The sequence below is a fragment of the Pieris rapae genome, chromosome 4, assembly GCF_905147795.1.
Source record: "Pieris rapae chromosome 4, ilPieRapa1.1, whole genome shotgun sequence".
Lineage (NCBI taxonomy): Eukaryota > Metazoa > Arthropoda > Insecta > Lepidoptera > Pieridae > Pieris > Pieris rapae.
In genome coordinates this window covers 7051908-7079168 of record NC_059512.1, presented here as the reverse complement: position 1 = coordinate 7079168, position 27261 = coordinate 7051908, and the positions used below count along the sequence as shown (strand labels likewise).

At 32.6% G+C, this 27261-nt stretch overlaps 1 protein-coding gene and 1 long non-coding RNA gene across 4 annotated transcripts in view; one reads left to right on the top strand and one right to left on the bottom strand.

The window, feature by feature from the left end:
- The window catches only part of LOC111003097 (methanethiol oxidase), a 24077-nt gene extending 6618 nt beyond the window's left edge, over window positions 1-17459 (bottom strand). Inside the window, exons 1-3 of the mRNA XM_022273460.2 lie at window positions 17339-17459; window positions 13364-13515; window positions 3651-3836 (exon numbers count right to left, since the gene is read on the bottom strand). Of these exons, the coding sequence (XP_022129152.2) occupies window positions 3651-3836; window positions 13364-13515; window positions 17339-17348 (348 nt within the window). The 5' untranslated portion in view covers window positions 17349-17459. The remainder of the gene's footprint in view (window positions 1-3650; window positions 3837-13363; window positions 13516-17338) is intronic.
- Window positions 4602-27261, top strand: LOC111003098. 3 transcript variants are annotated; one of them, XR_006750196.1, is made up of 4 exons: window positions 4602-5218; window positions 10449-10588; window positions 26717-26802; window positions 26899-27261. It is a non-coding gene; the product is annotated as an uncharacterized LOC111003098 (long non-coding RNA). The 3 variants fall into 3 exon arrangements; XR_006750197.1 differs by lacking the exons at window positions 26717-26802; window positions 26899-27261 and adding an exon at window positions 14919-16190; XR_002600568.2 differs by lacking the exons at window positions 26717-26802; window positions 26899-27261 and adding an exon at window positions 18080-18352 and having other exon boundaries at window positions 4604-5218.

Below are 27261 nucleotides of genomic sequence, written 5' to 3'. Positions count from 1 at the left end.
CCATATGACATATTGAGTAAGAAAGAATAAAAAAAAACAAAGATTGGTCCGATATCAGCAGGAGGCATGGTGAAATAGGAGCACGCACTTACATACTCGTGAGAACAACACGCAAATACGTAGTATAAACAACTAATACCACCGCATACACGAATTCAAGTACGACCAGTCACCTTGCCTTTATTAATGTCCAGAAAATGATCTACAAAATATTGTCTGAAGTAAATTAAGAAAAATATGGAGTATCTAACGAAGACCCTACACGTAAACACTATATATATCTGACAGCTGTCAAATATGTATTTTTTTATTTACAAACAGTACGTCAAAGTAAAGATGAAAATTGAAATTCAAATCAGTATAATATAAGATTATAAAAATATTAATTATCCTAAATATTTATTTACTTCTAATAGTCAAATGAAGGTCTTCGATCTAGCGAAATCAGGTTAGATAGCTAGTCTGTTGTGTTTTGTTTTTTAAGGATTATTAGGAGCTGTACCATACATACATAAATAAAACATTTTATTTCAAAACAAATTCTACAATGATTTACATTTAATATTTCCCAAAAATTCCGGTCAAATTTAATGCTAATGTCAGTCATATAGTGAAATGATACAAGTTTACGGGCAGTTTTAAGATTCACATTAAAAAAATAATAACAAACACGTTAGAATTTCATTCTGAAATGACGCCGTACATACACATATATGTTTTTTTCATTCATATTGTTTTATGGTGAAGTATTTTAAATAAATACTAAAGTAGCAGTATAATTTATTATAGTAGTGTATTGTTCTCTCGACGAAGAAGTACGCAATACAGCGAGGACACTAACACAGGGACCAAACTTTTTAAAGTTGTTTTAATTTTCTATTTATCAATTTTTAATTATTAGTATATCGGTAATGAATATTGTTAAAACTGTATTTTTGTGTGTTGGAAGTAAATAATAGTAATTGCACAGAACATTACCAAAAAAGAAACGAAATTGATTATGATTATTGATTATTATAATGAACATTTTATTACACACAAAATCATTTAAGAATCGATCTAAGGTATAGAGGACAGTTTCTTGATACTTTTATAAATTGTTAAGTTTTAGTATATTAAACTGAAATTATCAGAAAAGGTGAAACCTCCTGCTAATGAGCCTAACATTAGCCAAAATGTTGCAAGTTTGTGGACAGATTCAAGATGGAAGTGTAACTTCACTAGTGAACTATGTTCTGTGGAATAATTATCAACGTTACTATCTTGATGAATGACTTAATTGGGAGTACAAATTATCTAAAACTTTACTTAAAATGATTGATATAGTAAATATTAGCGATTAGTTCAATATTCTAAAATAGATGTCAAGAATTCTTTGTTAAAACTAAATTAGTATTTTTCGACTGATTTATTTTTTATGAATGAAAAAAGGGGTTAGTATATTTGTTTTTAAAAGCAAGTACCGAATTATTATAATTCGAGTTCACATATAAAAGAAAAACCAAAAAAAATTATATTGAATAGAATTTTGAGTTTACGTTAAATTTTAGGAGCATGACGTGATTCGGGTAATAACTTTTCTTAACAGGCATGGAGGTGATCAGTATCCAAACTTTCTAAAGCCTAGAACTTTAGCTTTGCCAAAATTCGAATTTAGGACCTTTCATGTGATTCAGGACAAATTATCATGTGTTCATATCTTACGTCTCAGTAATACTTATGTATGTTAGTTATCTTGTTTAACCTAGGCCTAAGTGTACGCTGCTATAACATGATTCCTAGTGAAATATTGGAACTGCCTCTCAACAGATTCAAAACGCATATTAAAAAAACCTTAATAACCGTAAAGGTTACTACACAGTTAATGACTACCTAGAAGATAAAAACGCTTGGCAATAGGTCTAATTTGTTATAATTGCTTGTTATAATTTGCTTTGTTCTCTTGGAAGTGTTGTGAATGTAATGTAATGTAATGGAATGTAATGTAATGGTGCATGAGGTAAATCACAGAACAGATTTTATTTTATTTTTACTTATGTAACTTAAATGACGTTGTGGTTTATGACATTTTCTTTTGAATTATTGTATGTAAAGGGAGGATAACTTGCTGAGTTTCTTGCCCATTCTTCTCAAAACAAGACCTCCTGGTAGTCTTGCGAACGGACGGCGTAGTTTGAGCAAAGCTTTTCTTCTTTTTCCCGAATTTCGTTAACGTTTTTGACATTCATAAGCATGCCTTAAGTCGCATCTAAACTGAATAAATAAATTTTGATTTGATTAACGAGTTAAAAACATAATAAGTTTTAATATATTGTATACAGTAGAATTTTATATTATGACTCCACCTACATTGACCAACCGATTAATATGACGTAAACGTAGTTTGTTTTTGAAGTGAAACTTCTTTAGAATCGTTGTGATTTCAAACCGGATGCAACGAAAAAGCGACAGTAAAAAGAGACAGAAACATTAATTCATATGATTTAACGTGGGAGAAAATGAGATAGATAAACTTCTTTCGAATCGTCGTGATTTCAAACCGGATGCAGCGGTAAAGAGAGACAGAAACATCAATTCATCATATGATTTCACGTGGGAGAAAATGAGATAGGAGGCATTATACAGCCTCTATTTACTGCCGCTTTTTTTTTGATCGAATTTCAAACTTTCGTTGTTTTAGTTTTTGTCAAATTAAAGATTTATATTAAACTTATAAATTAAAATGTATAATTAAAATATACTGTTTTTAAAGAACACACACATTTAGATAGTGGAAAATGATTAATTTATATTTGTTTTTGAAGGTTTCACTTCTACCATGTGTGAATTGCACAAATGTAAAATTTTTTTTATATAAAATTCTTTATATAAAAAAATTTATTAATTATAAAATTCTAAATTCTGTTTCTAGGGAGCTCTGGGTTTAACATAAAAGTAAGTATTAGTTACACATGAACTGTCTAAGTACAATTTAATTTTGATATGTCATACTATGTATAAACATATTATATATGTCTTAATATAAATAAACTTGTATGACGTTCTCGTGGACATAAAAACTATTTACATATTTTATTTGCACCACACCTAGTTTATAAAAAACTATCATTACATTCTTAATAAACTTGTTATAAGTAAAATAGCCAATTTGTTTCGCTACAGAAAATTGCTTTTCTGTTTGTCGAAATAAAATGATTTTATTTAGATTTGTTGATTATTTAATTATCTAAATAGTTACTATATATTATATCATCATATATAATATCATCATTGAATTCTTTGCTTTATTTACGTACGCTTAAGTTCACGTTTTATTTAATGTTTAAAGAACTTTATTTCTCATAACAAAAAAAATACTTTATATACATGAAAAACTTAATATTAATATGTATTTTATATACGAGCGAGAGACGTCTTAATTTCATTCAACTGTGTTCATTCTAACATGCATTTTACTGCCTTTTTGAATTTGTCAAACACTCCAATATTGCGAATTTGTGATGGTAATTCATTAAATAATTGAAACACCATCATACCTAATAGATTTCTTCAAATAATTTGTACGCTGCTTCGGCAAAAAAGAAAAGTAATAGTTTATACCAATGTTTCGAGTTTCTTATTCTACGTTTAAGCTAATGAACTTTCCTTACCTTATGTAATTCTGGTTTCCTGGGATTTGTACCAACATCAACAATGTAGACATTACATGAATGGAGACTAGGACAGATGAGTAGGTTTCTCTTCAGTTCTGGTCTATCGTAGCAGCTGGAGCAAACATTCCATCCACTATGGTGCAGTTCGTCACCTGCCGCCCCAGTATAGGTCCTGTGTATGACCTATAGAAGATATAGTGTGTCAAAATTTGCCTGCCTATACATTTTTTTAGCCGTTTACATTTGCTTTGTATAAAAATATTACAAATTAATTTATGAAATGACAGTGGAACAGTGTTAGCCTATCTACAGCGTAAGCAGTCGCGCCGCGGAAGGGTATACGCAATGCATTTCCCCAAGTAAAAAAAAAGTATCTACAGTATTCGGCTCTCATCCTTCCTAAAAACCGGTTTACATTAGACCCAAAAAGTCGACGATGTGTATCAAGCACAGGAGAATAGTCACCTACTTGCCTATTAGATAAACAAATGAACATGAAACATATCATTTGTTAATCTAATAGGCAAGTCAAACAACAGAAAGAGGCCCACACGTAAAAAAGGGTGTAGCGCCATTGATTAATGTTTTTTTTTAATTTATGATTTATATAGTATTTGTTATTTCTGTATAAAACAGGCTTACACTTGTAAGCTAGTCTAAAAACTACTGGAATAAAAAGGCCATGAACAGCGATGTTTATATTTGAATGAAGATCGTATTCAGAATTTTTAATATGGGTAATACAAAGATTCAATTCGTTGGATTGCTATGGCCAAGACCTTCCCAAGGTCAAGGTTTCGTAGATCCCAGAAACTAAAGGCTAATTAAAATAATAATAATTGTATTTAAAATAACACATCACACGATTTTTTTTTAATCAAGGAAAATATTATAAGCAATACTAAAATCATAAATATTTATAATAATAATACATATAGGGGTCTAAACTAAAATACACAACAAAGCACTAAGCAGTTTCAATACACTTACACATTCAATTCGATACGCTATTTCTAAACTGAAATTGTATTGAATTTCATATAAATACGAACTGCGAGGCGAGAGAGCACGTATTTTTTGCAATCGATATATTTGCTGTAAGACTGAGATTGCATGTTACTACTAAAACCCCTGTCCAAACGTCGATAGAATGAACCAATATTTGCAGCGAACAATTCGCTGTTCAATGAAAACTCACCCACCGACTCGAACTTTCATGGTTATCGGATTTTACTATTGGTACTTTTATTTATCCAACTATTTACGAATTTCGATTTATTTCAACACAATGATATAGTATCAATAAAGTTGAGCTTAAGCAATCATAAGACGTGATTATTATGATTATCACACACTCTTATCTGTGAAATCCTGATAAACTCAACTGTCAAAAACTTTATGACACATGAAGTAAACGCTCTGAGAAATTAACGTTTTTTACGATATCAATGTTATTAAAAAAATCGTGATAGAATAATATCTATAATCTATAATATATATGTATAGATATGTACAGATTACTCTATCACGATTTAACAAAGTGCAGTGTAATCGCCATCATGTAGGTACGTGGAAGAACAGCACCTACGCACATTATCATAGATTATATTATTATTCACAAAAATAATTAGAGTAAAGGTCAAAAGAACTGAACCGAATTCCCAACAATAAAGTTAATATGGGCGCGGTCAGTACTTATCATTTATTCATAATATTGAATCATTTCATTAGAAACACGCCCATGTTAAATTATACACTAGTCTTACAAAATTATTTATTTATTTATTAATCCTTTATTGCCTTATACAAAAACACACATAACAAAAAAAAAAAATAAAAAAAAAACAGTAACAAAAGATATAAGGCAAAGGGCGGCCTTATCGCTTACAAGCGATTTCTTCCAGGCAACCCTAATGAGAAACACAACGTTAAAGAAAAACCATCAGAGGGTAGAGTACAAAAAAAATCAATTAACAAAAGCATTATTTAATTAAAAAATAGCAATAATAATAAATAAAAATAATTATAGACAAAAATTTAAAAGCAAATAAAAAGGTTAACCTATAAAAATAAATATATATAAGCAGAACTAATTACGAGGTAGAAAGAAAATGATCAAAAAGAAGCTTTTTAAATACATTTAAAGATTGCGCTCGTCTAATATCGATTGGTAGGGAATTCCATAGCAGGATACTCTGCACAGTAAAGGAGGAGTGATAGAATTCAGTTTTATGCGTAGGAGTTTCAAGAATTAGGTTGTCTAAGGAACGTAAGTCAAAACTGCCGCCGGAGAGGAAAATAAAATTTTGCTTTAAGTAACTAGGGGTTTTGGGATTAAAAAGAATATTAAAGAGAAGTTGTAAAATGCGCATCTTACGCCGCAATCGAATGGGTAGCCAATTGAGCTTTCTTCGGAACTCCGAAATATGGTCAAATTTACGGAGTCCAAAAATGAATCTGATGCAAACATTTTGTAAGCGCTCTAACTTATCAAGCTGCAACTCAGTTAAATCAGGATAACATACATCAGCATAATCAAGAATAGAAAGTAAAAGAGAGTGAGCAAGAGAAATTTTAGTTGAGATAGGCAAAAAATTGCGTAACCTATTAAGTGCGTGGGAAGAAGAAAAAATCCTCCTGCTCAGTTCATTTATTTGGGGCTGCCAAGACAGGGTTTTATCCAAAGTAATGCCCAAATTCCTAACAGTGGAGCAAAACGGAACAACCGTACTATCTATAGTAATCTGGGGTAAAGTTGACCAATTTATTCTCATTATATACGATGCACTTCCGATGATAATAGACTGGCTCTTATAAGGGTTTATCAGAAGACCATACGATTTACTCCATTTCACAACTTTGTCTAAATCAAAGTTTGCCGTCAGAATAGCAGCCGGCAATTCATCAAAAGTAGACTGGTTGTAAATTTGAAGATCATCAGCATAAAGATGAGAGTTGGAAGAAAGTTGATTAGTAATAGAATTTATAAAGAGCGAAAAGAGAAGAGGAGAGAGGATACCACCCTGCGGTACGCCAGCAGAAACATGAGACCAAGAGGAAAAGCTTTCAGTTAATTTAATTCGTTGCTGACGTTCCGATAGATAGCTTTTAAACCAATTAATCACAGAAGGGGACATATTAATAGAACGCAGCAAAGCAAGAAGAACATCAATGTCTACCGAATTAAAGGCATTACTAAAGTCAAGCAAGGTAAGTATTGTGAGTTTTTTATTATCCATGCCACGTCTTATGTCATCTGTAATCTTAGTGAGAGCAGTAGCTGTACTGTGCCCAGGACGAAAACCGGATTGAACTGAATTAAGAAGGGAGTGTTCGTTGAGAAAGATAGCTAATTGCTGATGAAGAATACGTTCAAGAACCTTAGAAAGGAAAGGAAGGATGGAAATAGGTCGAAAATCAGAATAGGTAACTGGGTTAGCGATTTTAGGAATAGGAATAACATGGGCAAATTTCCAGATATTAGGAAAGACACCAGAGAAAACGGAAGTGTTGAAAATGTGAGCTAGAACCGGGGTTAAAATGTCAACAATAGGAAGGATCATATCCCGACCAATGCAATCATAACCAATGGCTTTCGACGAGACAGACTTAATGCTCCTCCCTACTACGTCATCAGCAATCGTCTGAAACGTAAAAGAGGGTATATTCCGAGTAGGACAAAAGTTAAGGGATGCAATGGTTTCAGATTTAATACTTTGATCAAAAGTGGGATGACAGGAGAAATGTTGATTAAGCAGTTCAAGATTCAAATCAGCAGAAAGTGGCAGTTGCTGTTGTTTCCCGATTCCAAGCGATTTAAGGAATTTCCATACTTTGGAAGGGTCGCCTCCTTCAACTGATTTGTGAATATGACGCCGCTGAGCATCACGGCACAGGGTATTGCATCGATTCCGGACTTTTTTGTATTTCTCACGCGCCAAAGGAGAATCACACAATCTCAGCTTAGCTTTAGCACGATTCTTAGTTTCTATAATTAATTTGATGTCATCAGTTAACCATGGAGAAGGTAAATGTTTCACTTTTACTGGCCTCGTTGGAGCATGAACATCATACAGTTGCGTTAGCATTGAATTAAAGAGCCCAACTTTCTTGTGAACATCACTCTCATTATACACAGAGTTCCAATCCAACTCGGCAGCATCAGCAGATAAACTCTCTATATCTATGCCTCTAAAATTGCGTAACATACGAATTTGAGGTTTAACTTTAGGTGGACGCAATTTATAGGAAAGGAAGATAAGATCGTGATAAGAAAAGGCATCAGCAGGAATTTGGCCATGCTTATGCACCAGGTCAGGGTTAGAAACGAAAATGAGATCAAGCAGCGAAGGGGAGGAATCTGGAAAGTGATGAGTGGCATTCAAAGGTAAGATATTTAAATTATGAGATTCGATAGTAGAAATCAATTTGCGCGAACGATGATCGCTTTTCAACAAACAAGTATTTAGATCACCCATTAAAATGGTATGATTATAATTATTAACAAAATTATCTAAAAGCAGACCAAGGGCGGAAAAGTAGTCTACATTCGAAGAGGGACTATAAAACACACCAAGTAGTAATTTAGAATGCGAAAAAGAGATTTCCAATAACAAATGCTCAACAGCATCATTTGGTGGGGGTTGCGGTGAGCTGCTAAGAATAGAATAAGGAATATGGGCACGTAAATAAATAGCAACCCCACCCCCAACTCTGCCCAGACGGTCATTCCGTAGGAGATGAAACCCAGGAATGGGAAAGGAAGTAGAAGGAAGACTGGGTTTAAACCAACTCTCAGAAATAAGAATGGCGTGAATATTACAGCATTGAAAAGAAGAGAATAGATCGGAATAATGCGCTGGAATACTTTGAGCATTGATGTGGACGACATTGAAATTTTTTGATAGGCCTTGGAAGGAATTAGAAAGGAGAACATTCAGAGGGGAGAAGGAGATATCAAGTAAACTAGCCTCGTAACTAGTACCACCAAATATAGCTGACGATGAAGACGACTGAAAGCTATCTTCACTGACAGCCATTATGAATGTAAACACTTGAAAACAATATCTATAAAGCTAATACAGAAGTAACAAAATAAAAAATAGAATATAACAATAAATAAAAAAAAAATAAAAAAATAACGAGTAAAGTATATAAAATTAAAAAAATGAATATAATACCACAGATAAAGATAAATTACTACGTTAAAACTGCGAATAAAAATTTCTTCACAAATTAAATACAATGTACCAACTGGCATCTTCTTTAAGAAAGAATATATATAAAAAATATAAAATTACAGCAAAGGAGAAAACAATGCAACAATACAACGGTAAACTATTATAAAAAGAAATAATGATGTTAATAACTTAAGTAAAAAAAAGTTATCAATGTCCATGAATATGCTACACCAAACACGAACAACTGTCAAGCGTCAAAAGTTAAAAGTCAATTTAGGAATTCTGACAACCGACAATCACACGCGCTCGACAACAAAATATAAACATTATAAAAAATTGAGTACACCAACAATAACAATTAAAAATCGCAAAATACCAAGCATAAATAAGCAGCCACTTAGCTATTAGCCAAAGTAAACTTCATATGAGCCAACTTAAGTTTAAATATTTTGCTATTTACACAAAATATGAAAAGTATGAAAGATATAAAACTGTATCCAGTTTTGATGTAAAGACAAAATATGGCCAATTGATGGTGCAAGCAACTAGATGTTTCATACATTGGACACCCAGCATAATCAATACAAAAGAAACTTCTTAAAAATTATAATAAAATAAAATACAGCAATTTATAAAATTAGAAAACATAAATTACATAAAAGGGATTAGAAATGAGAACTTAAACTATTGGCCGTTTGATCAACCTTTTGGGACGTTTGTTGTCCCTAGGGACAGTCATATTGCTGGTTTGTACAGTATTTGCAGAAGAGGGAAGAGGGATAATTTTTAGTTCAGCCAAAGAATTCACACGGTGCCGGGTGCCATCAGGAGTTAAAATATGAATGGTGCCGTTTCTAGTCCAGCACTTAGAGACACCAAATAGCCTTCTTGCCTCCATAAAGGTATCATGCCTGACTTTATTTAGGAATTCAGATATAGTTATACCCGAACCCTTCAGTTTAGTTTTACTGTACCATATGCTATCTCTCAAGTGAACATCCCGGAACTTCACCAATATAGGCCTAGGGGTACCTTTCTTAACCTGACCCAAACGATGGCAGCGACTAATTTTAACATCCTCAACAGTGACACCAAGGTGTTCGGTGATAACTTTGGAGAATGTAGCAGTAGTATCCTCCTTGTTATCCTCAGCAACCCCATGAACCAACAGCATCTTCCTGCGGCTTCGCATCTCTTCTTGGTCATGACACTTAGACAAAAGTTCGACCTGAGACTGGAGATTCTGTAGAGAAGACAACATAAAGCTACGAAAACTGTCAAACTCCACAACGAGTCGTGAAGTAGGGTTGGCCGAAGAGGAAAGAGCAGTAGCATCCTGCAGATCCTTACGGAATTCCGCCATACCGGATTTGAGGACGACCGCAAGATCTTCAATGGTCTTCTGAACTGCTTCCATGGTGTCAAATAAAAGTGAAAACTAGCACTTAAGGAAAAAAAAAAGAGCCAGAGGATATCAGGCACTCAAATGCACATCAGAAACTTCAAATAAACACTTAAATTAAAAAATAAATACAGAGCAATATAAATACGTGCTACTGGAATGACAACTACCCGCAAAATTCGCAATTGATTCAAATAAAATTCTATTTTCTAGAAACGACACAGCAACTAGACAATAACGCTCCGGTAATCCTGGATTTTAGGATTCAACTCGGGAAAGTATCATTGTGTCCGACGCAGATCGGAACAAACAAGCGAAAAGCTATTATTTACTATACATGTAAATTGTAAAAGGTACGCATCGATTTGTGCAATTCTATATGCTTGAGCGGCATTCTATTAATTGTTCTGTTTTATTAGGCTTTTGATAATGAATAAAATCATTATTGGTTTTCCGAGATGTTCGTCACTAAGCCACAAAGGATTGTTATACTAATTTCATTTTAAACATTTTGTATTGAATTTAAATAGGAGGATTTTGTCCACATTATCGATCCGAAACATAATAGAGAGCACAGAGATAGTATTAAAATAACAATTTAGTATAAAATACTGATATTCAAAAGTAGCCTATATCTATATATATAAAAGAAAGTCGTGTTAGTTACACCACTTATAACTCAAGAACGGAAGAACAGATTTGGGTGAAAATTGGAATGGAGGTAGCTTAGAGCCAGGAGACGGACATAGGATACTTTTTATCCCGTTCGGCAGCGTTCCCGTGGGACTTGACATGAAACGTCAGTCACTATAAAACGTGGTATAACAAAAAAGAATAATAAAACGCAAATGATAGCTATGTAATTGACGTATAATGACAGCTATGTAATGACGTATATATGACAATTTGATATTTGTAAGAAATCAATATTCAAAATATTTCTATTAAATAAATAATTAAATGTAATGATAGTGCCATTGCCCATTCGTATAAACAGTGAAGAGAACTATAAAACTCGACATGGTCGTTTGTATTCAGTTCATCCAAATAATGATTAATGTTTCTATTTGTTGTTGTTGTCGAAAGACGCATTTAATCGAGTATTGGAGCGGGAACGTGAATATGATCACCAGGAATTAGATTTAGTAGTTCAAACGAATGTAACCCTGTTGAATTACCAACAAAAGCAAGTTTATGATACTTTAATGAAGGCAAACGATGATGAAAATGGCAAGACATTCCTCATGTCATTAGTTTTAGCAACTGTTCGGGCGAGATCCAACATAGCGGTTGCAGTTGCTTCTTCTGAAATAGCAGTCACATTGTTAGAAGGATGCCGTACGGCTCATTCAGAATTAAAATTACCGTTAAATCTTCAAACTATTGAAGAACCAACGTGTAATATTGCAAAACACTCAGCAATGGCAAAAGTTTTCGCGGCATCGAAAATCATCATCTGGGACGAATGCACAATGGCGCATAAACGTGCATTAGAAGCACTTAACCGAACATTAAAAGATTTACGCAATGACTCAAGATGTTTTGGAGGAGCAATGATTTTACTGTCTGGCGATTTCCGCCAAATACTGCCAGTAATTCCAAGATCTACGGCTGTCGACGAAATAAACACTTGCCTCAAGTCGTCAAACCTATGGCGCTATGTGAAGAAACTGCAGCTGACAACAAACATGAGAGTTACATTGCTTAATGATACATCTGCTGAAGATTTCTCGGAGCAATTGCTGACTATCGGTAATGGTCAAGTACCTGTCGATGAATGGAATCAAAAGACGATTTTATTAACAATGTGTTTCCAAACATTATTTCTAACTACAAAAATAATGAATGGTTGAGTGAGCGAGCAATTTTAGCGGCTAAGAATAAAGATGTAGATGACCTGAACTACATAATTCAAAATAAGATCATTGGAACAATGCTTCATTCAAATCTATTGACTGCGTCACAAATGAAGATGAAGCCACCAACTATCCCATTGAATTTTTAAACTCTTTGGACGTGCCTGGCTTACCACCGCACAATTTACGCCTAAAGGTTGGCTCCGTAGTAATCATGCTTCGAAACATAAACCAACCGTTGCACAGTTTTGCAACGGTATGCGTTTGGTGGTTAGAAAATTGAAGAACAATGTAATTTACGCTACGATAATGATAGGAAATCTCAAAGGTGAGGAAGTTCTTATTCCGAGGATCCCGATGATCCCAACCGATATGCCGTTTGAATTTAAAAGACTTCAATTTCCGATACGTCTTGCATTTGCCATGACCATCAACAAATCACAAGGCCAATCCTTAAAAGTTTGTGGTTTAAATCTAGAACATTCATGTTTTTCCCATGGTCAATTATACGTGGCATGTTCACGGGTCGGAAGACCATCAGCGTTGTTTGTTTTTGCGCCTGATAATAAAACAAAAAATGTCGTGTATCACAAGGTACTTAAGTGAAGAACAACCTATGTACTAAAATACAGAAATAATAATGAATGATTAATGTAGGTATTTAATTTTTTTGTATTTTTTCCAATAAAAAAAAAAAAACTGCTTATTTATTGCCATTAAGGCGGAACAAAGTTCGCCGGGGCAGCTTGTTATGTATAATTTTAAAATATAAAAAATTTAACATCGTATGATTAGTTATCTATGCTCAGTTCGGGGGCTGTGATAATTTCTAAAATTAGAATTAGTGATAAACAGCTTAACAGAGCTGCAGCTAGTGACATTTTAAATAAAAAATAAATGAAAGATTTCATTTTCGTTTGAATATTTTTTGGAAATTATATGAAGTCAAACTTCGTCGTATGAAAAATGAAATGTTATATAGATAAAATTAATGATTGACAAAATAAATGATTTATGTCAAGAAACCTGTATTATAAATTATTAGACACGAAAGAGATTTTATCGACTAATTTATGTGAAGCAAAAAGTACAACAGCCAGAAACAGGTTTTCTAAAAATTAAACAATAATTTAAACTACTCTTCATTTCTTGGTAAAGAGACTAATTTCAAATATCAGGTGTACACTAAATATTTCACTTAAGCATTTAAATTAGTCTACAGCTTTAAAACAATAAAGTGTTCTCATATATAAGAATTTCAGCGTATTTTACCTGACTATAAGTAGAGGATTTAGGATTTACGTCGACTGTAGCAACGTAGTCCTGCTTCGTTTTGTCGGGTTGTACACAGATCACGTACAACAGCTCCTCTCTAGGGCCATTGTGAAATGCGTCTAATGGTGACGCGTAGCCGGGACCTTTGCCTGTAAAAATGTAATTTTCAAAAATAGAACCAAATGTTCGATACATTTGGATCTATAAAATATAAGTAGAGTTGATAGTTCGTGTTGAAAAAGCGCGGGAAACTTCGTTTATGTTTCCCTAGCTTTTAACTGGCATAAAGTTATAACTATTGCCTTAAAAAAATAAATTATATATATATATAAGTAACTAATAAGTACGAGAATACATGATACATTGTTTGCCAATTTGTAAACAACGTTAAAATATAAATGTCATAATTTGTACAGATTACCTGCTTTAATGGGCCTTAAAATATGTTTTTATTGAGATGAACGCGATATAATTTATTAAATTACTTGTTATGGATTAAAAAAATTACTTGATTAGAATCTGCTGAATCAGTATGAAATATAACAATCTGATGTAAGAGATAAAAAAGAGAATTGTTTTTGTAAATAACAAAAGTGACGTAATTAATTTATCTATTGAAATGACAATGGTTTGCAAAACATGTTTTGCTAAAAGCGTAAAACAAAAACTTCTGGACGAATTCTAGTATTTAAAAAAGTATACTCTGAAGAAATTTAGTTAAAAAATTTTTTACTTATGTATTTAGGGAGAGAAAATAATGTTTTAAAGCAATAGAATGGAAATGGAATGATAATTTTGAAATGGATAAAACGAATTTTTGCAAATACGTTATCGTTGTAAATAATTAATATTTAAAAAGTTTTTTTTTTCGGAAAAGCGAGCAGTCACGAGTAAAATCTTCCATATTTTGGTATATAGCTACTAAAATGGTGGGCATACATACATATAAAGAGTACCGAGAGTTTTTTACGACGGCTTTTTCTCTCGGCCATCTTAGCCGATGAGTAGGGATGCCAACAGGCGCGAATTTAATGACGTGGAATAAGTGATACCATGATGACCTTATGTTCCAAAATAAACGTATTTTTTTTATACATCAAACAAAATGAAACAAATCTCCCGGACGCAAGATAATTTAAATATAAAAAGAAATATCTGAAATCATATTTTATCGAATTTTCAACTCTTCCAGATTATATACTATTTTTAAATATCGTTTTACGAAAACTTGTGAAAAATTAGGGTATTTCTCAGTCTGTGGGTAGCCTGATACGGAGATCAACCGAAATAAATGAATCCGCCACTCAATCACAGTCCCTCGGGCGGAAAACAATAATTTAATAAAGCTTACATAACTATATCTACATTAAGACAAAAAGGTCATAAAATAAATGAGAAAAAATTGTTTATTTAATTTTAAAAGTTTAGACGTTCAATTTTCAAATGAAATTATATAGAAAAACATACGGGTGTTGTAAGTCTCGACTCTGAACTCTTGCGGCCTAAATAATTAATGACATTAAAGTGTATTAAAATTAAATAGCTATTTCAGATTTGTTATGAAAATACAGCGGTAAAAAGTTTGAAGGGTATCAACGCTCAAATTATACAATGAGCGACATAGAGAGGGAGCGTCCCTCGCAATTCGGTAATCGCGTCAGGTAATGCCTGCATATAAATTACTCCTTTGTTCTATGTAATCTCATCAGTCGGCTATTGTTTGTTTATCATACGAATGCCTCTAACTACATGTTTGTTACATTGTTACTCTCAAATTGCTATATCATATACGAGCATTTTTCGTTCTATAGTTTCTGGTTTTTGGAAAGACGAGTTCGGTTTTTGAATTAATTGAATTGAATGTATTGATGCTTTGTGGCAACTTTTTCAATCTATCTTACAATTAACTAGCAAAAAAAATTGGGAATGAAAAAATTTACTTTCCCTTAAATTTCTTCGATAAATAAACTTTTCCTCATTCATAGGCTTGGTGGTCAAATTCTTTAATTTGTACTTGTAGCCAAAGAAGCTATATATTATTTCTTCTTATTTGAAACATTTGCCAGAATTATTTATTTCGCGTAATTTAAATAGTCACCGCTATAATAATTCGTTTAATTCATTTTATACTCATGTTTATTTTATATTTATCACACAATACGAGTGCATTACGACTAGCGAGGCCTCAATTCCACCTTAAAAGAATTGATATGCTCTTTTTCTCGAAGGACGGTAAAACTACGGCTGACGGGTAGAATTTCGTATTCGGCCTCAACATCCGATGACGAAACTCAGCTGTGGGTATTAATCCGAATAAATCTGAATACTGTCCACGGTAAATGCGTTAGAAAATTCAGCGATAATTTTACCCCACACAAGGTATAGAAAACGATATTTTTGGTATTTTTATTAGTGAAATAAACCATGAACTTAATAAGACGGATGCTAAACAATTTAGCTAAAATTCTTTAGTATATCAAACATAATATCTCCTTTCTATTATACCCAATAAGAATCTATTCCAATTTCGAATGATCATAAGTTCAATACTTGAACGTTTTGTTATAAAATATCTATAAAGTATTTTCAATAAACTTATAACGGTTTCTTTTACATTTTTGATAGAAGTTGTGATAGCTTTAGAAGTGGGTTATTTTTTATTCTGTTACAAGAACCTCTTCGAAAACTGTGTCAACTCATTGAAGGGTTTTATTTTGTTATTTGTTAACCCTTTGAAGTTCGTTGATATAAATTTTGGATACTTTTTTTTAATAAACTACGGTAATTGTAGCTATCCCTCAAAAGAAGAATGACAATTATTTACATACTTTAATAAATAGTGTAAGTTTTTGTGAGAAAACAAAATAAAGATTATTATTATCATTATTGTTGTACGTTTTTGTAAAATTATGTGCAGAAAAGATCTAAAATTTGCTTCAAAACCTAGGTATCCATGCAATGACGATGTTAATTTTTAATTTGACAGAACTAAAACATCGTAGTAATTTAAACATAATATAATTCTATCACTTGGCGGGTAAAACTGATAATGTACAAACATTATAAGTACTATACAGCAGAACAAATAACTACCAAATTAAGCATACATTTATAAATTAGGAGTATTTATAAATGTATGCTTAATTTGGTTGTAATATAATTGAAATATAACAAATTGACTATTGTAATGCCTGTATATAGTTATCTTTTTTGCATACCCCTTAGCGATATAAGGCGTCAACCTCAAGAAAATATTTTTTTTTTCGTATTTTTGAAGAAATGTTTTGTTATTATTTTTTCTTGATACAACATATAAAAATACAACCCTTAATTTTCACCCCACTACAATTATAACCTATTTTTTATTTGATACTAAAGCATTTTGAAGTGTGTCACTAGGGTAGCGTAGCAAAAAGTTTCATGTTGATGTGTATTAATAGCCAGAGTAGGCATTAGTAGCTAGTATTGTATAAATTCTGTTAACAAATCAGTACGAAATTGGTAAACAGCAAAAATCCTCCAAAATCAATTCTTCAGTAGTCACTTATTGGGTTTTTAATAATTCCATATCACGTGGCATTGTTTAATGGTTCTCAAGAAACAAAATACTATCAATTTGGGTAAAGGGAATAAATATAAATATTTTCTTAATTACATTTGTAAATACATGTATCACTACATACATAAATAAAAATGTTTTTGTTCGAAATGCATTAATTAATTATGTTAAATCTATTTTATGAAAGATAACATACACATAATTTTAAGTATGACCTTTATTCGTTTTATTTCAATAGCTATAATCAAATACATTATCAACGCCAAATATATTATTATCACCAACGAAGCTACTAATTACTGACTCGTAATTATTTGTATAGGCATCGTAGGCATTCTATTTTAATGTAATAAAAACCAATATAATGATTCTCTTACCTAGCTTCAAGTAATATATTATTAAATTTTACTTACAGCAAGACATTTCAACGTTAGCACACTTAACCGTTCAAGAAATTACTAGTGACTAGTGAGCAGTGACTTATGTTATGTTGTGATTGATAACGGTGCAGCTAGTGGTGTTGATATTAATACCGAAATACGTGTTTGCTTTTGTACCACGAAACATAGTTACTGTAATAAGTAATGTGGCCTATTGCAAGACTAGACTTTTCTATTATTTTGGGAATGTATAAAGCTAAACTTTTTTAAGTTTAGCTACATACTGCTAAACCGATTTCACCATTAAAACACTTCAATATCCCTGGGTGACAATTGACTAAGATATCATATTTTATAAATTACGCTTAGTAAATTAAACAAATATCGTAAAAAAAAAGTTTCTTACGACAAAATCAGCTATAAATACTAGATTTTGATGTAGTAGTGTATTTGTTACTTGCAGAAATAGAAATTTTGACTATTTATAATACCCATGAAAGTAATTTGCGTCTATAGAAGAGGTAAACTTATATTGATCGCCTATGGGCACTATTACAATTTATTGATTAACAAGTATCAAAAAATTACATTTATATTGGTATGCAAAGTAAATAGTATTGTTTTTGGTGACATTGAAAAACACAGTAAATCTACTGATGACAGTAGGTACACAATACGTGTTTTGCCTAAGTACATGTACTAATCTATATTATAAGCTGTAAAAACTCAAGTGAAGTGTAGGAGTGGGGTATACTGGACTAAACTGGTTTTCAGGCTATAAAAGCACGGCGCGCGGTACGGTCTGGCGGACTAGGGTAAAAAACCGTCTTCATCGGGGAAGGCGAGGACCTTTACTCCGTACTTTGCTCACTCCAGAGGGCTTCCGTCCTGCCCTTCAGGCGATTGACCCCTTCGCGACGGCCCAAGCCGAGGTTCGAGTTTCGAGGAGACGCCCTTGAACGAGGCGCGGGAACCTCACCCATTCAGGATGAGCTAAGCTCGCCAAAACAGCCCGTGCTGAACTGTAAAGGCCCTTAAAAGGCCAATCGTGAGATTCCATTTAAAAAAAATTTGGTTGTTGTTGTATAATTTTGTTAGTTGAATTTGTTGTTTAATAATTAATAGGAATTGTGTGGTTAATTTCGTGTAATGTAATTTGTTTATTTTAGCAATTTTAATTAAGAATTTCTTACTATATGTAACCTTGCACATTTAAATTTGTGCATATTTAGGTTCATAGTCAAGGTAGTTTACATTTAAGTTTAATATATTATTTTATTTCTTAACATAATGTTAATCTTTATAGACTACCTACCTCTTTGCGCGAATACGGCATTACATACATTTATATTCTTAATTATAATGTCACTCGCCAATATAATATGTAAATTGTATATATATTTTATTTTCTAAAGTAACTTCCAAAAGAGTGGTAATTGTTGTATAAATAATGAATATGATTTATACTTGTCCATCTCTTTTATAAATAGTTGACAATTTAGTTTTCAGAATATAGAAGACAGTATTCTTAATGGCAATACATATTGAAATGACTAAGGGCCCGTTTCACAATGTATGGATAATGTACCAAATAGCTATGCAACACATAATAAATAGCTTATTTGGAACTTATCCGGAGTTATATTTTAGCGTGAAATTTAAATTTATTAAAAAGAGTTATCGTATTGTCATCTATAATGAAGTCTCTAACATTTATGATAAAATTTAAACGCCTTATTGAATCAAAAGAGCAAGAATATAATCGTAAGTAATGTTAGTGAAATATGAAAGCTATACTTTTCAGCAAAATCTACAGAAATAAAATACAGTAGTGGTACGTACGTGCTCTGTCTGCAAATTGTCTATTCACTTTCTGTTAGTCTTTGAAATTTATATCCTATATAACTACTTGCATTATATTTTACAGTTCTTTAAACTAATTTACACTAGCACATCATCGTTCACGTACACTCCGGGCTTTATGTATGTGTGTGTGATCTTGCATTATTCGCCTCAAACTTGAATGTTGATGAAATTCGTGTCTAATTGAAATATGCCTACTGATATTTTTAAACAAAATTTCCCAGAGAGCTTTGTCCTTATTTTTCCACAATAAATCCGCAGTTTTCTCCTTAATCCTACGCATATTTTCTTCCAGTCTCCTAGCTTTTATTTCCATTTGTATGAGGGAACGGGTCGTATTTGTCAAAAGTCGGTACAGGTATTCTTTTCTTCTCGTTTTCCTCGGTTCCAAGACTGTCGCATTTATCTCGGACTCGTATTGAATGGAGTCTGTCTGAATTTTGTTTGTAGTGTCGGATTTTATGTGAAATAAAATAGCGGCGAGTAAAATTACGAATAAGAAACTTAGACACATCGATAGTTTTGCGTGGTTCAAGAGGGGTTTCGATATGAAATTCATGACCGTGCATTATTTAATTCACATTATGTTTAAGGATTGTTGTGTAAATATTTGAGTACTAAGCAACAAGTCACGTGTGTTGGAGAACGCGTGAGGCGCCCTCTCGCGTCGTCGACAACAACGGTACTGCGTGGGTGAAGTAACGCCTGACGCCGCCGGCCGGTGCGACGCGCCCTGTTATTTCCACGTTGACTTTTCCACTAGGATCTAAGAAAGATTAGGAAGTTTGGAGTGTACATTTTTAATCATTACTCAACTTTATCATGGCGGTTTTTGTTTGAATAATAGCTTTAACATTGAACGTATAACTGTTTAAACAGTGATGTTTAGTCATGATACTTGAAGTCCAGTTTTTATTCATAATTTTTATATTTCTACAAACGTTGTTTGATTGATCATTTATTTGTCATTCGTCATCATATACTTACTTGCCCTCTAAGTGCTGATTATGTTTCATTTTCTCATCGATAATCCGAGCCGAAGTTAAGAGCTGGTTCAACTTTCAACTATCATATAAAATATTTCTAATCATATATTGTACTATTATTTCATAGGCTTGCTAAAAATATAAAACCTAAAATGGTGCCGTCTTAGTTGAGGGGACGACAAGCATGACTTCGTACGATACTTGTCCTATTATTCAAACATCCGTTTTCAATATATATAGGGGACTTAAACAATCTACACTCAGGTAATTGAAGATAACAGTTACGTGTTTCAAGGTGCACAATAATAGGCTTATGAACCTGTATTCATTTTTGCTATTTAAAAAATGCATTTACTTGAGTTTCTTCAGATGGCAATTATAAATACAGTAGAACTTTTTTAAACTGAACCTCCAAAGCTCGAGAAAAAAAAAATTACTCCCTGAAAACCGCCATTATTCGAAGTCTCAAGTCTCCCTTTAGTAGTCGAAATAATCCCTGCATTTTGGTCAATATTTTCCCTCTATAACTTAAAAAATTAAATTAAACCTCTCAGTCTCGAACATAGCAATGTCTAACAACAACCTTTACAATTTGATGATTTGAAACTTAGGTATAGATATTTATTTATTTCGTTCATACAAAAGTATGGGATTTCTCTACACTGTATGTCAATATTATTAAGAATAAATCAGGGTTGTCGAATCAAAACTGCCCAACTCAAAATCCGCCATAAGTCGAAATCTTGACTCTCGATTTGGCGTGACTAGGTTTCTCAAAGAGGTTCTACAATTGAAAATCGAAGCTCTACAATTGAAGAAGAAAAATTACGTGATATTTTCGCATATTGACGACCTGGTTTTATCTTCATACACCTTTTGGATGCAATATTAAGTTAGGGATAGCATCATCAGAAATTGTTGATGTATTGATGATTGTGAAGTAATTGCGATAAAAGTAATAATAAGAATTTTCAATTTCGACCCTCAAAGAGATGTAGACCATCTTATTAAACTGCAATTACCGTTCTTCGTATTAATTAGACTGCAAAACCGAAGCCAATAAAAATACCATTTTCGATTTTCAAAGGGAAATTTGCCTTTGTTGGTTACAAACAAGTCGACAGTGATATGAAAATGTCATAGTTCATAGTTTTAGTGTAATCAATTTATTATAATTTCTCATTTTTTACTGTTCTTAGTTGTTACTTTCCATAATGTAGTATATTGTATTAGAGATAGTTTTATAACCTGCTGATCCTATCCCTTATCCTATATAATTTTCGTTCGATGTAAAATTCTTTTTCTTTATTGTTCTGTTCCCTTACCTTTGTCGATGGCTATACGCTCAGCGTAAAGCTAAAAAAACTCATTTATTATTATTAATTTGGTATGGGAGTCTATTTCGTTTTGATATTTATATTTTAGCTAATTTTGTTACCAGATTTTTAATCCAAAATAATTATTATTACACCGGAATCGATACCAGAATGGTTTTTTTTAATTAAGGCCACGGGACGGATAATAATTGACAACTGACGTAACAGGGCGGGAAATCCAATTTTTCGAATACGAGTACAAACGGTATATTTAGTGTAATTAATGAACGTTACACATAGGTATCCAACTAGCCAAAATAATAATCTAAAGATATTAATATAATATAGTCATCTAAAAATCAATTTAAAACGGCAAAAAGAAAGGGTCGCTTATCTCTCGACAGCAGCTGTGCTGAGACAACACTCAATTTGTGAGGATAAATTTTTTATCGCTCTTTTGTTTTCAACAGTGGCCGCCTTTGTAATTCAGTGTTAAATCACACGTTAACGCTGATAATACTATTTTCTCTAAAATATACATGGCAATGATCAGAATTAACATCTATTAAATATTTTGATACAACACTGCAACTAATGCTTAGGCGTTGTAAAATCCATTTACAAAAAAAAACTAATGGCCCTTCAGCTTACTGTATTCTGTGATTTTAAGTTTTTATTAATGAAAATTATATGATCCGCCGTATGTCTCGGATGATATACCTTTAACATTCATACATTTAAAAGCATAAGGATTTCATCAATGTTTACCTTCACTGTACAAGTAAATGAACAGCCGGTGTTCGAACATACAACAGATAGTCGCAGGCTCATGCCACTCGGCCAACATTGCCACCTTCCCTTCACTATAACCACAAAACATTGAAGGCTCACAATTAAGGTTTCAGATTCAGAAAGGCTGCAGTCTAATAATGTACAGCTTGAAGTATCCTAGTACACAAGTACAAAGGCAGAGAATACATACCTCCTTAGCTATGTATTCACTTCCTTGCAAAGCCTTTGTTGTTGAGATTTTACTATACTTGTACCTTCCTACTTTTAAAACGTGTATTTTTATATTTACATGCTTGCTCTAACTAGATTTAGGTACACCTTTATAAAAGCTACCAATATTTGAATATATCTGAAGACTGTATGTAACATTAATAGTTTGCGAGTTGGACTACCTAATGCATTTTTTTACTATTTAACTATAACATCAATGTTACCTGAGACTGCCCTGAGATAAGAGATTCGACCGTGCACCGCGACATCTTTCTATGTGTGCAATAAAAACTCGCTAAAGAGAAAGCATCGTATGACACCGGCATGTTTAAAAACCCAAAAAGCGTCGGCGTATATCAGTTACAAATTGCTTACAATCCACTTGCCTATTAGAAGAAAAATTTCGAAACAGGTACAGAAATCTAAGGTATTGAAATTGGTCAGTAAGGTTGGGACTGGTTTTAAAACGAAAATAAAACAAAGTATTATAAAACACTATTCTAATATATTTAAAATCCTTGTGTGTGTACTTACGTCATTCCAATTTACTTCGTTTGTGTTTTAAGGTGCTGTGTGTATGTATTAAATGACATAAGCTTTTAAATAAGCTAACAGTATATATATTTAGGATATTGTTAGTCTACTAACGAAGTCATTACGTACTTAAACACTTAAATTTCTTTCTATACAAAACTAAACGCCATTTAAAGTTCGAATAGAATTCACCAAAACAAGCCAAAATAAATGGAGAATTTAAAAGCCGGTAAACGCTTTTTCAACTCAACATCAATTTTCAATTCAACCAAAATTCAGTTTTACGTCATTCCCTGACGTATTCATGCAGTATTATGACCGGAAACACATGGGGTGTTTTAATCCTACATTTAATTTTTTCCTTCTTAAATTTATAAGCTCATATACAAATCGTATTGTGGTATATGTCGTATGTTGGTTGAGTTGAACTAACTTACTACGTTATTTGTTCTAAGTGTAATTATTGTAAAGTATGTATGTATAAAAGATGTATCAAAAACATCTATTTAAAAAAAATTGTTTCTTATATTTTATCTTACTTTTTATTATTATATTTTATATTTTCAGTAAAATATATCTAATGTGTTAGTGCAGATATTATGTAAGGAATATTATACCGACGTCTTCATCACGGTGAATGCACTCTTCAAAGCGGACATGCGATTTTAGGGCTATGTAATGGTTTCTGATGTTTTTGTTTTGAAGTGCTTGATGACCAGTAACGACATCAAGATTAACGTACCCTTCGAGTGACAGTGTGTCCCATCACTAAAATAAACATTGTCCATCCCATTTTCCTCTGCAAAAATCTCTAACATCTTCTGACAGTTATTTTTCTATGGTCGTCATCTGGTTTGATTTGTTCATCTATTTGGATGTTATACGGATTCGTAAAGTCATGTCCAAGACCAAAAATCATTGAAGACTTTAACGGTGGAGGTTCAAAGAGGTAGCATGTTTTCTAACTGACCGTTGTAGATGCTCCGCGAACGCAGCGACGACGCAGTCGATGGTTTCAATCGATCGCACAGGTCTATTTCGCGGGCGAATTGAATGATTCAGCAAACATCCTGCCGCAACTTGTCTATACACGACTTAATTATCTGAATGCTAGGGTCGTCACTTAAACCACGTATTTCTAAGCGATTCCAAAACTTGCGTTGTGCTTTGCTCAACGAAAACTCATTGCAAAAGTACGCCTCTATTGCATACGCGCGATTTAAAAATCCGCACTCGTTGTCATCTACCGAATGCTACTACTGCCCTCTCGCTCGCCCCCGGGTTAAAATCGGCGCTGAGACACTCTTTACTAGCATTTTGATTATTAATGTGTTATCACACTTATTGTCGTTATACATTCTTTGATGACAGAAAAAAGGGCTTCAAATTGGGCTTCAAAGGGCTTGATTATAAATAAAGTGATTGACACTTGATACATATAATTCTCTAGTTGCAATTTCGATCGGAATTTATAAAACGCTCTGTATAAAGTGGCTGGATTACGTGACTTCATACGAAAACTAATCTTATTCAATATTCACGTAGTCTAGTGAATTGGATATAGTTTTTATCATAGACCGCGTTATTAGGTGTAAAGGTCTTGGCATCCTCTAGAGAGCGGCTGGAAGGAGATTTAATATTTTATGAAATATTTCATGTATTTTCTTATGGATTAGAATCCTATTCATTTCGTAATGCTTTTCATAAACATGTACTGAAATTGAAACACAATTTTTCGCGTGACTGATACATATGAGGAGATTAAATTGTCTTTTTATATAAATAAAGTATCGTAGATACAATATATTACTCTTATATCTTTAAAAAACAATAAAATATCAAAGTTTAAAGTAAAACTCAATTAATTGTTTCGTAAACTTACTTTCGTAAACATACAAAAGTTTATTTATCGCGGTGTATCCCAGATTTTTAGAAACATACTTAAATATATTAAATAGATAGATAGATTACATCGATCTTGCGTTTCTTAAGTATATTTCAGTTCTTCAAATCACAAAGCACTTTTATGAAGGCTCACTATTACTAGCTCTAAAAACAAAACACTAACGTTGTATTGATTCTAGAAAAACGTATATTTGTTAAATATATTTAAATTTAATCATATGTTTTATATTAATACTATAGGTTGAATAGGGTACACTAACTCAAGATCCTTTATCAATTAAGCGCCCACTTAGGGGCTCTATATTCTCATTTGGTCGCGTGATTATCCTTTTAGTAGGGTATCGTAATTTATAGTTTTTCACTTACCTCCATTAAGCTTTCCAAATAGAGGTACGGGGGAAAGGTAGGCTATCTACTATAACGGTAGGGATATAAATTATTCCTTACGCTACAAATTGTGTACAGCACTGTGCCATATGTAGATACGACTCTGAAACCATGTGAGGGATGGAGTACAAAATCTGAATATTTAGCTTTCTGTCGCATTAAAACCTATTAATAACTCGAATAGAATACAAGAATATCGAATTTATTGACTTGGAATAAGTGATACCTTGATGATCTTACTTTCCAAATAAACGTATTTCATTTCATTTCAATAGTGTATTTTCCTTAATAGAGAAGGTTAATATCCAAAACCAGACTTAACGTAAGACTCCCTTAGGAGACATAAGTGTCTTAAGCCGCGACTTGTCTAAGCTGAATATGCGGAAGAGGAGTATTAAAGATATTTTCAGCGCGCATGAGCACACCTGTACCCTGATACACCATCACACTACGACTCGAATTAGGTATAGCTAGTTAAATTTATTTAATTTTTCTTTATGGTTTTTAAATCGAAATTTAAATTGTGTTAGTTACACCATCTTCAAATCAAGATCGGCTGGACCGGTGATAGTTGTTTATCTTTTGGTGGATTCTTCTCCGCTCCGAATAGCAGAATAATATATCGGATAAGTTATCGAATAGCAATAAATTAATTAATTAATTTTACGAATGCAAACTGTATGTGCCATCTGTGGACAAAACTCCGCATCATTTTACACTGAATTCGATCTTGAGGTGAATAAGGAGATGCATAATCAGGATTCTATCTTGATCTTGAGTTATGAGATAACACTTGTCTTCGATCAAAATGGTACATCTTCTGATATACAATTTTTTAGCGAAAGTAGAAACTTTAACATGCAGTATCGATATATTGGCACTAGAGAGATCAGAGAGGTTTAATGTGTTAAACTACCATTCTTCTTTCGTAATGGCAAGCAATAAAACATTTATGTATTTGAAAAAAGAAATTGTATTCATGAAATCTTAATAAAATCTTAAATTAAGTTTAACTAAAGTTAACACTATATTATTAGACTGTTAGACGGAACAAAGTTAGCCGGAACAGCTAGTATATTACGTATATTTTGCATCTTTGGCTATAAAAAAATATGATACGTTTATTTTGGAACATTACATCATCAAGGTATCACTTATTCCACGTCATTAAGACAGAGGGTGAAGAGAGAAAAAGTCGGTGTAAAAAACTCTCGGTATTCTCTTAAAGCAAATCATCAAACAATACTACAATATTTAAAGCATATTCATAGTATATATCATAGTATAAATATTTTTTAACATGAATATCATTTGTAACCTATAGGAGTACGAAATAAATAATCTGACGTCATGAGTACGTAAAAGCTAGACATAAATTTCTTATAACTCCGTAATGAGGTTTGTGTATTATGTTTTAGGTTTATTAAGATTTAAGAGACGATTTATCAAGTTGGCCCCGTCTGGTACATTTACTATGTAACCAAAGTCAAACAGAATAAAACAGGTATGTAGGATGATATCTCGTTTTTTACGCACTAGGTTAGATTCCGGACCAATGGTATTTTTAATGTTTTAACACAAAATCGATGATCTGTTTCAGGTATAAGGCTGTTCACCTACAACAACTACTATGAAATTAAAGTCTACTAAGAGTTGTAGCTCCACTGGCTTTTATGGGAGACAAAGCTGAAGTCGATATTTAGAGAGATAAGATAAGATTAGACATTTTGTCCCATAATTTTCTCAAAACCAGCTTACTTAAATGACCGAGATTTTTGGTTTAGGGCATGCCAGTAACTCACGATGATTTCTTCTCTATTGAGCAAATGTTAAATAGACAGAAACTGTTAATTGGTGGAGAGCTAGGATCTCAATCAGTAGCCAATCCCTGAGGAACCTCTCTCACTGCTTACTATTATTATTAAACATTTATTGTACTATGAACTTTTTTTTATAATTATTG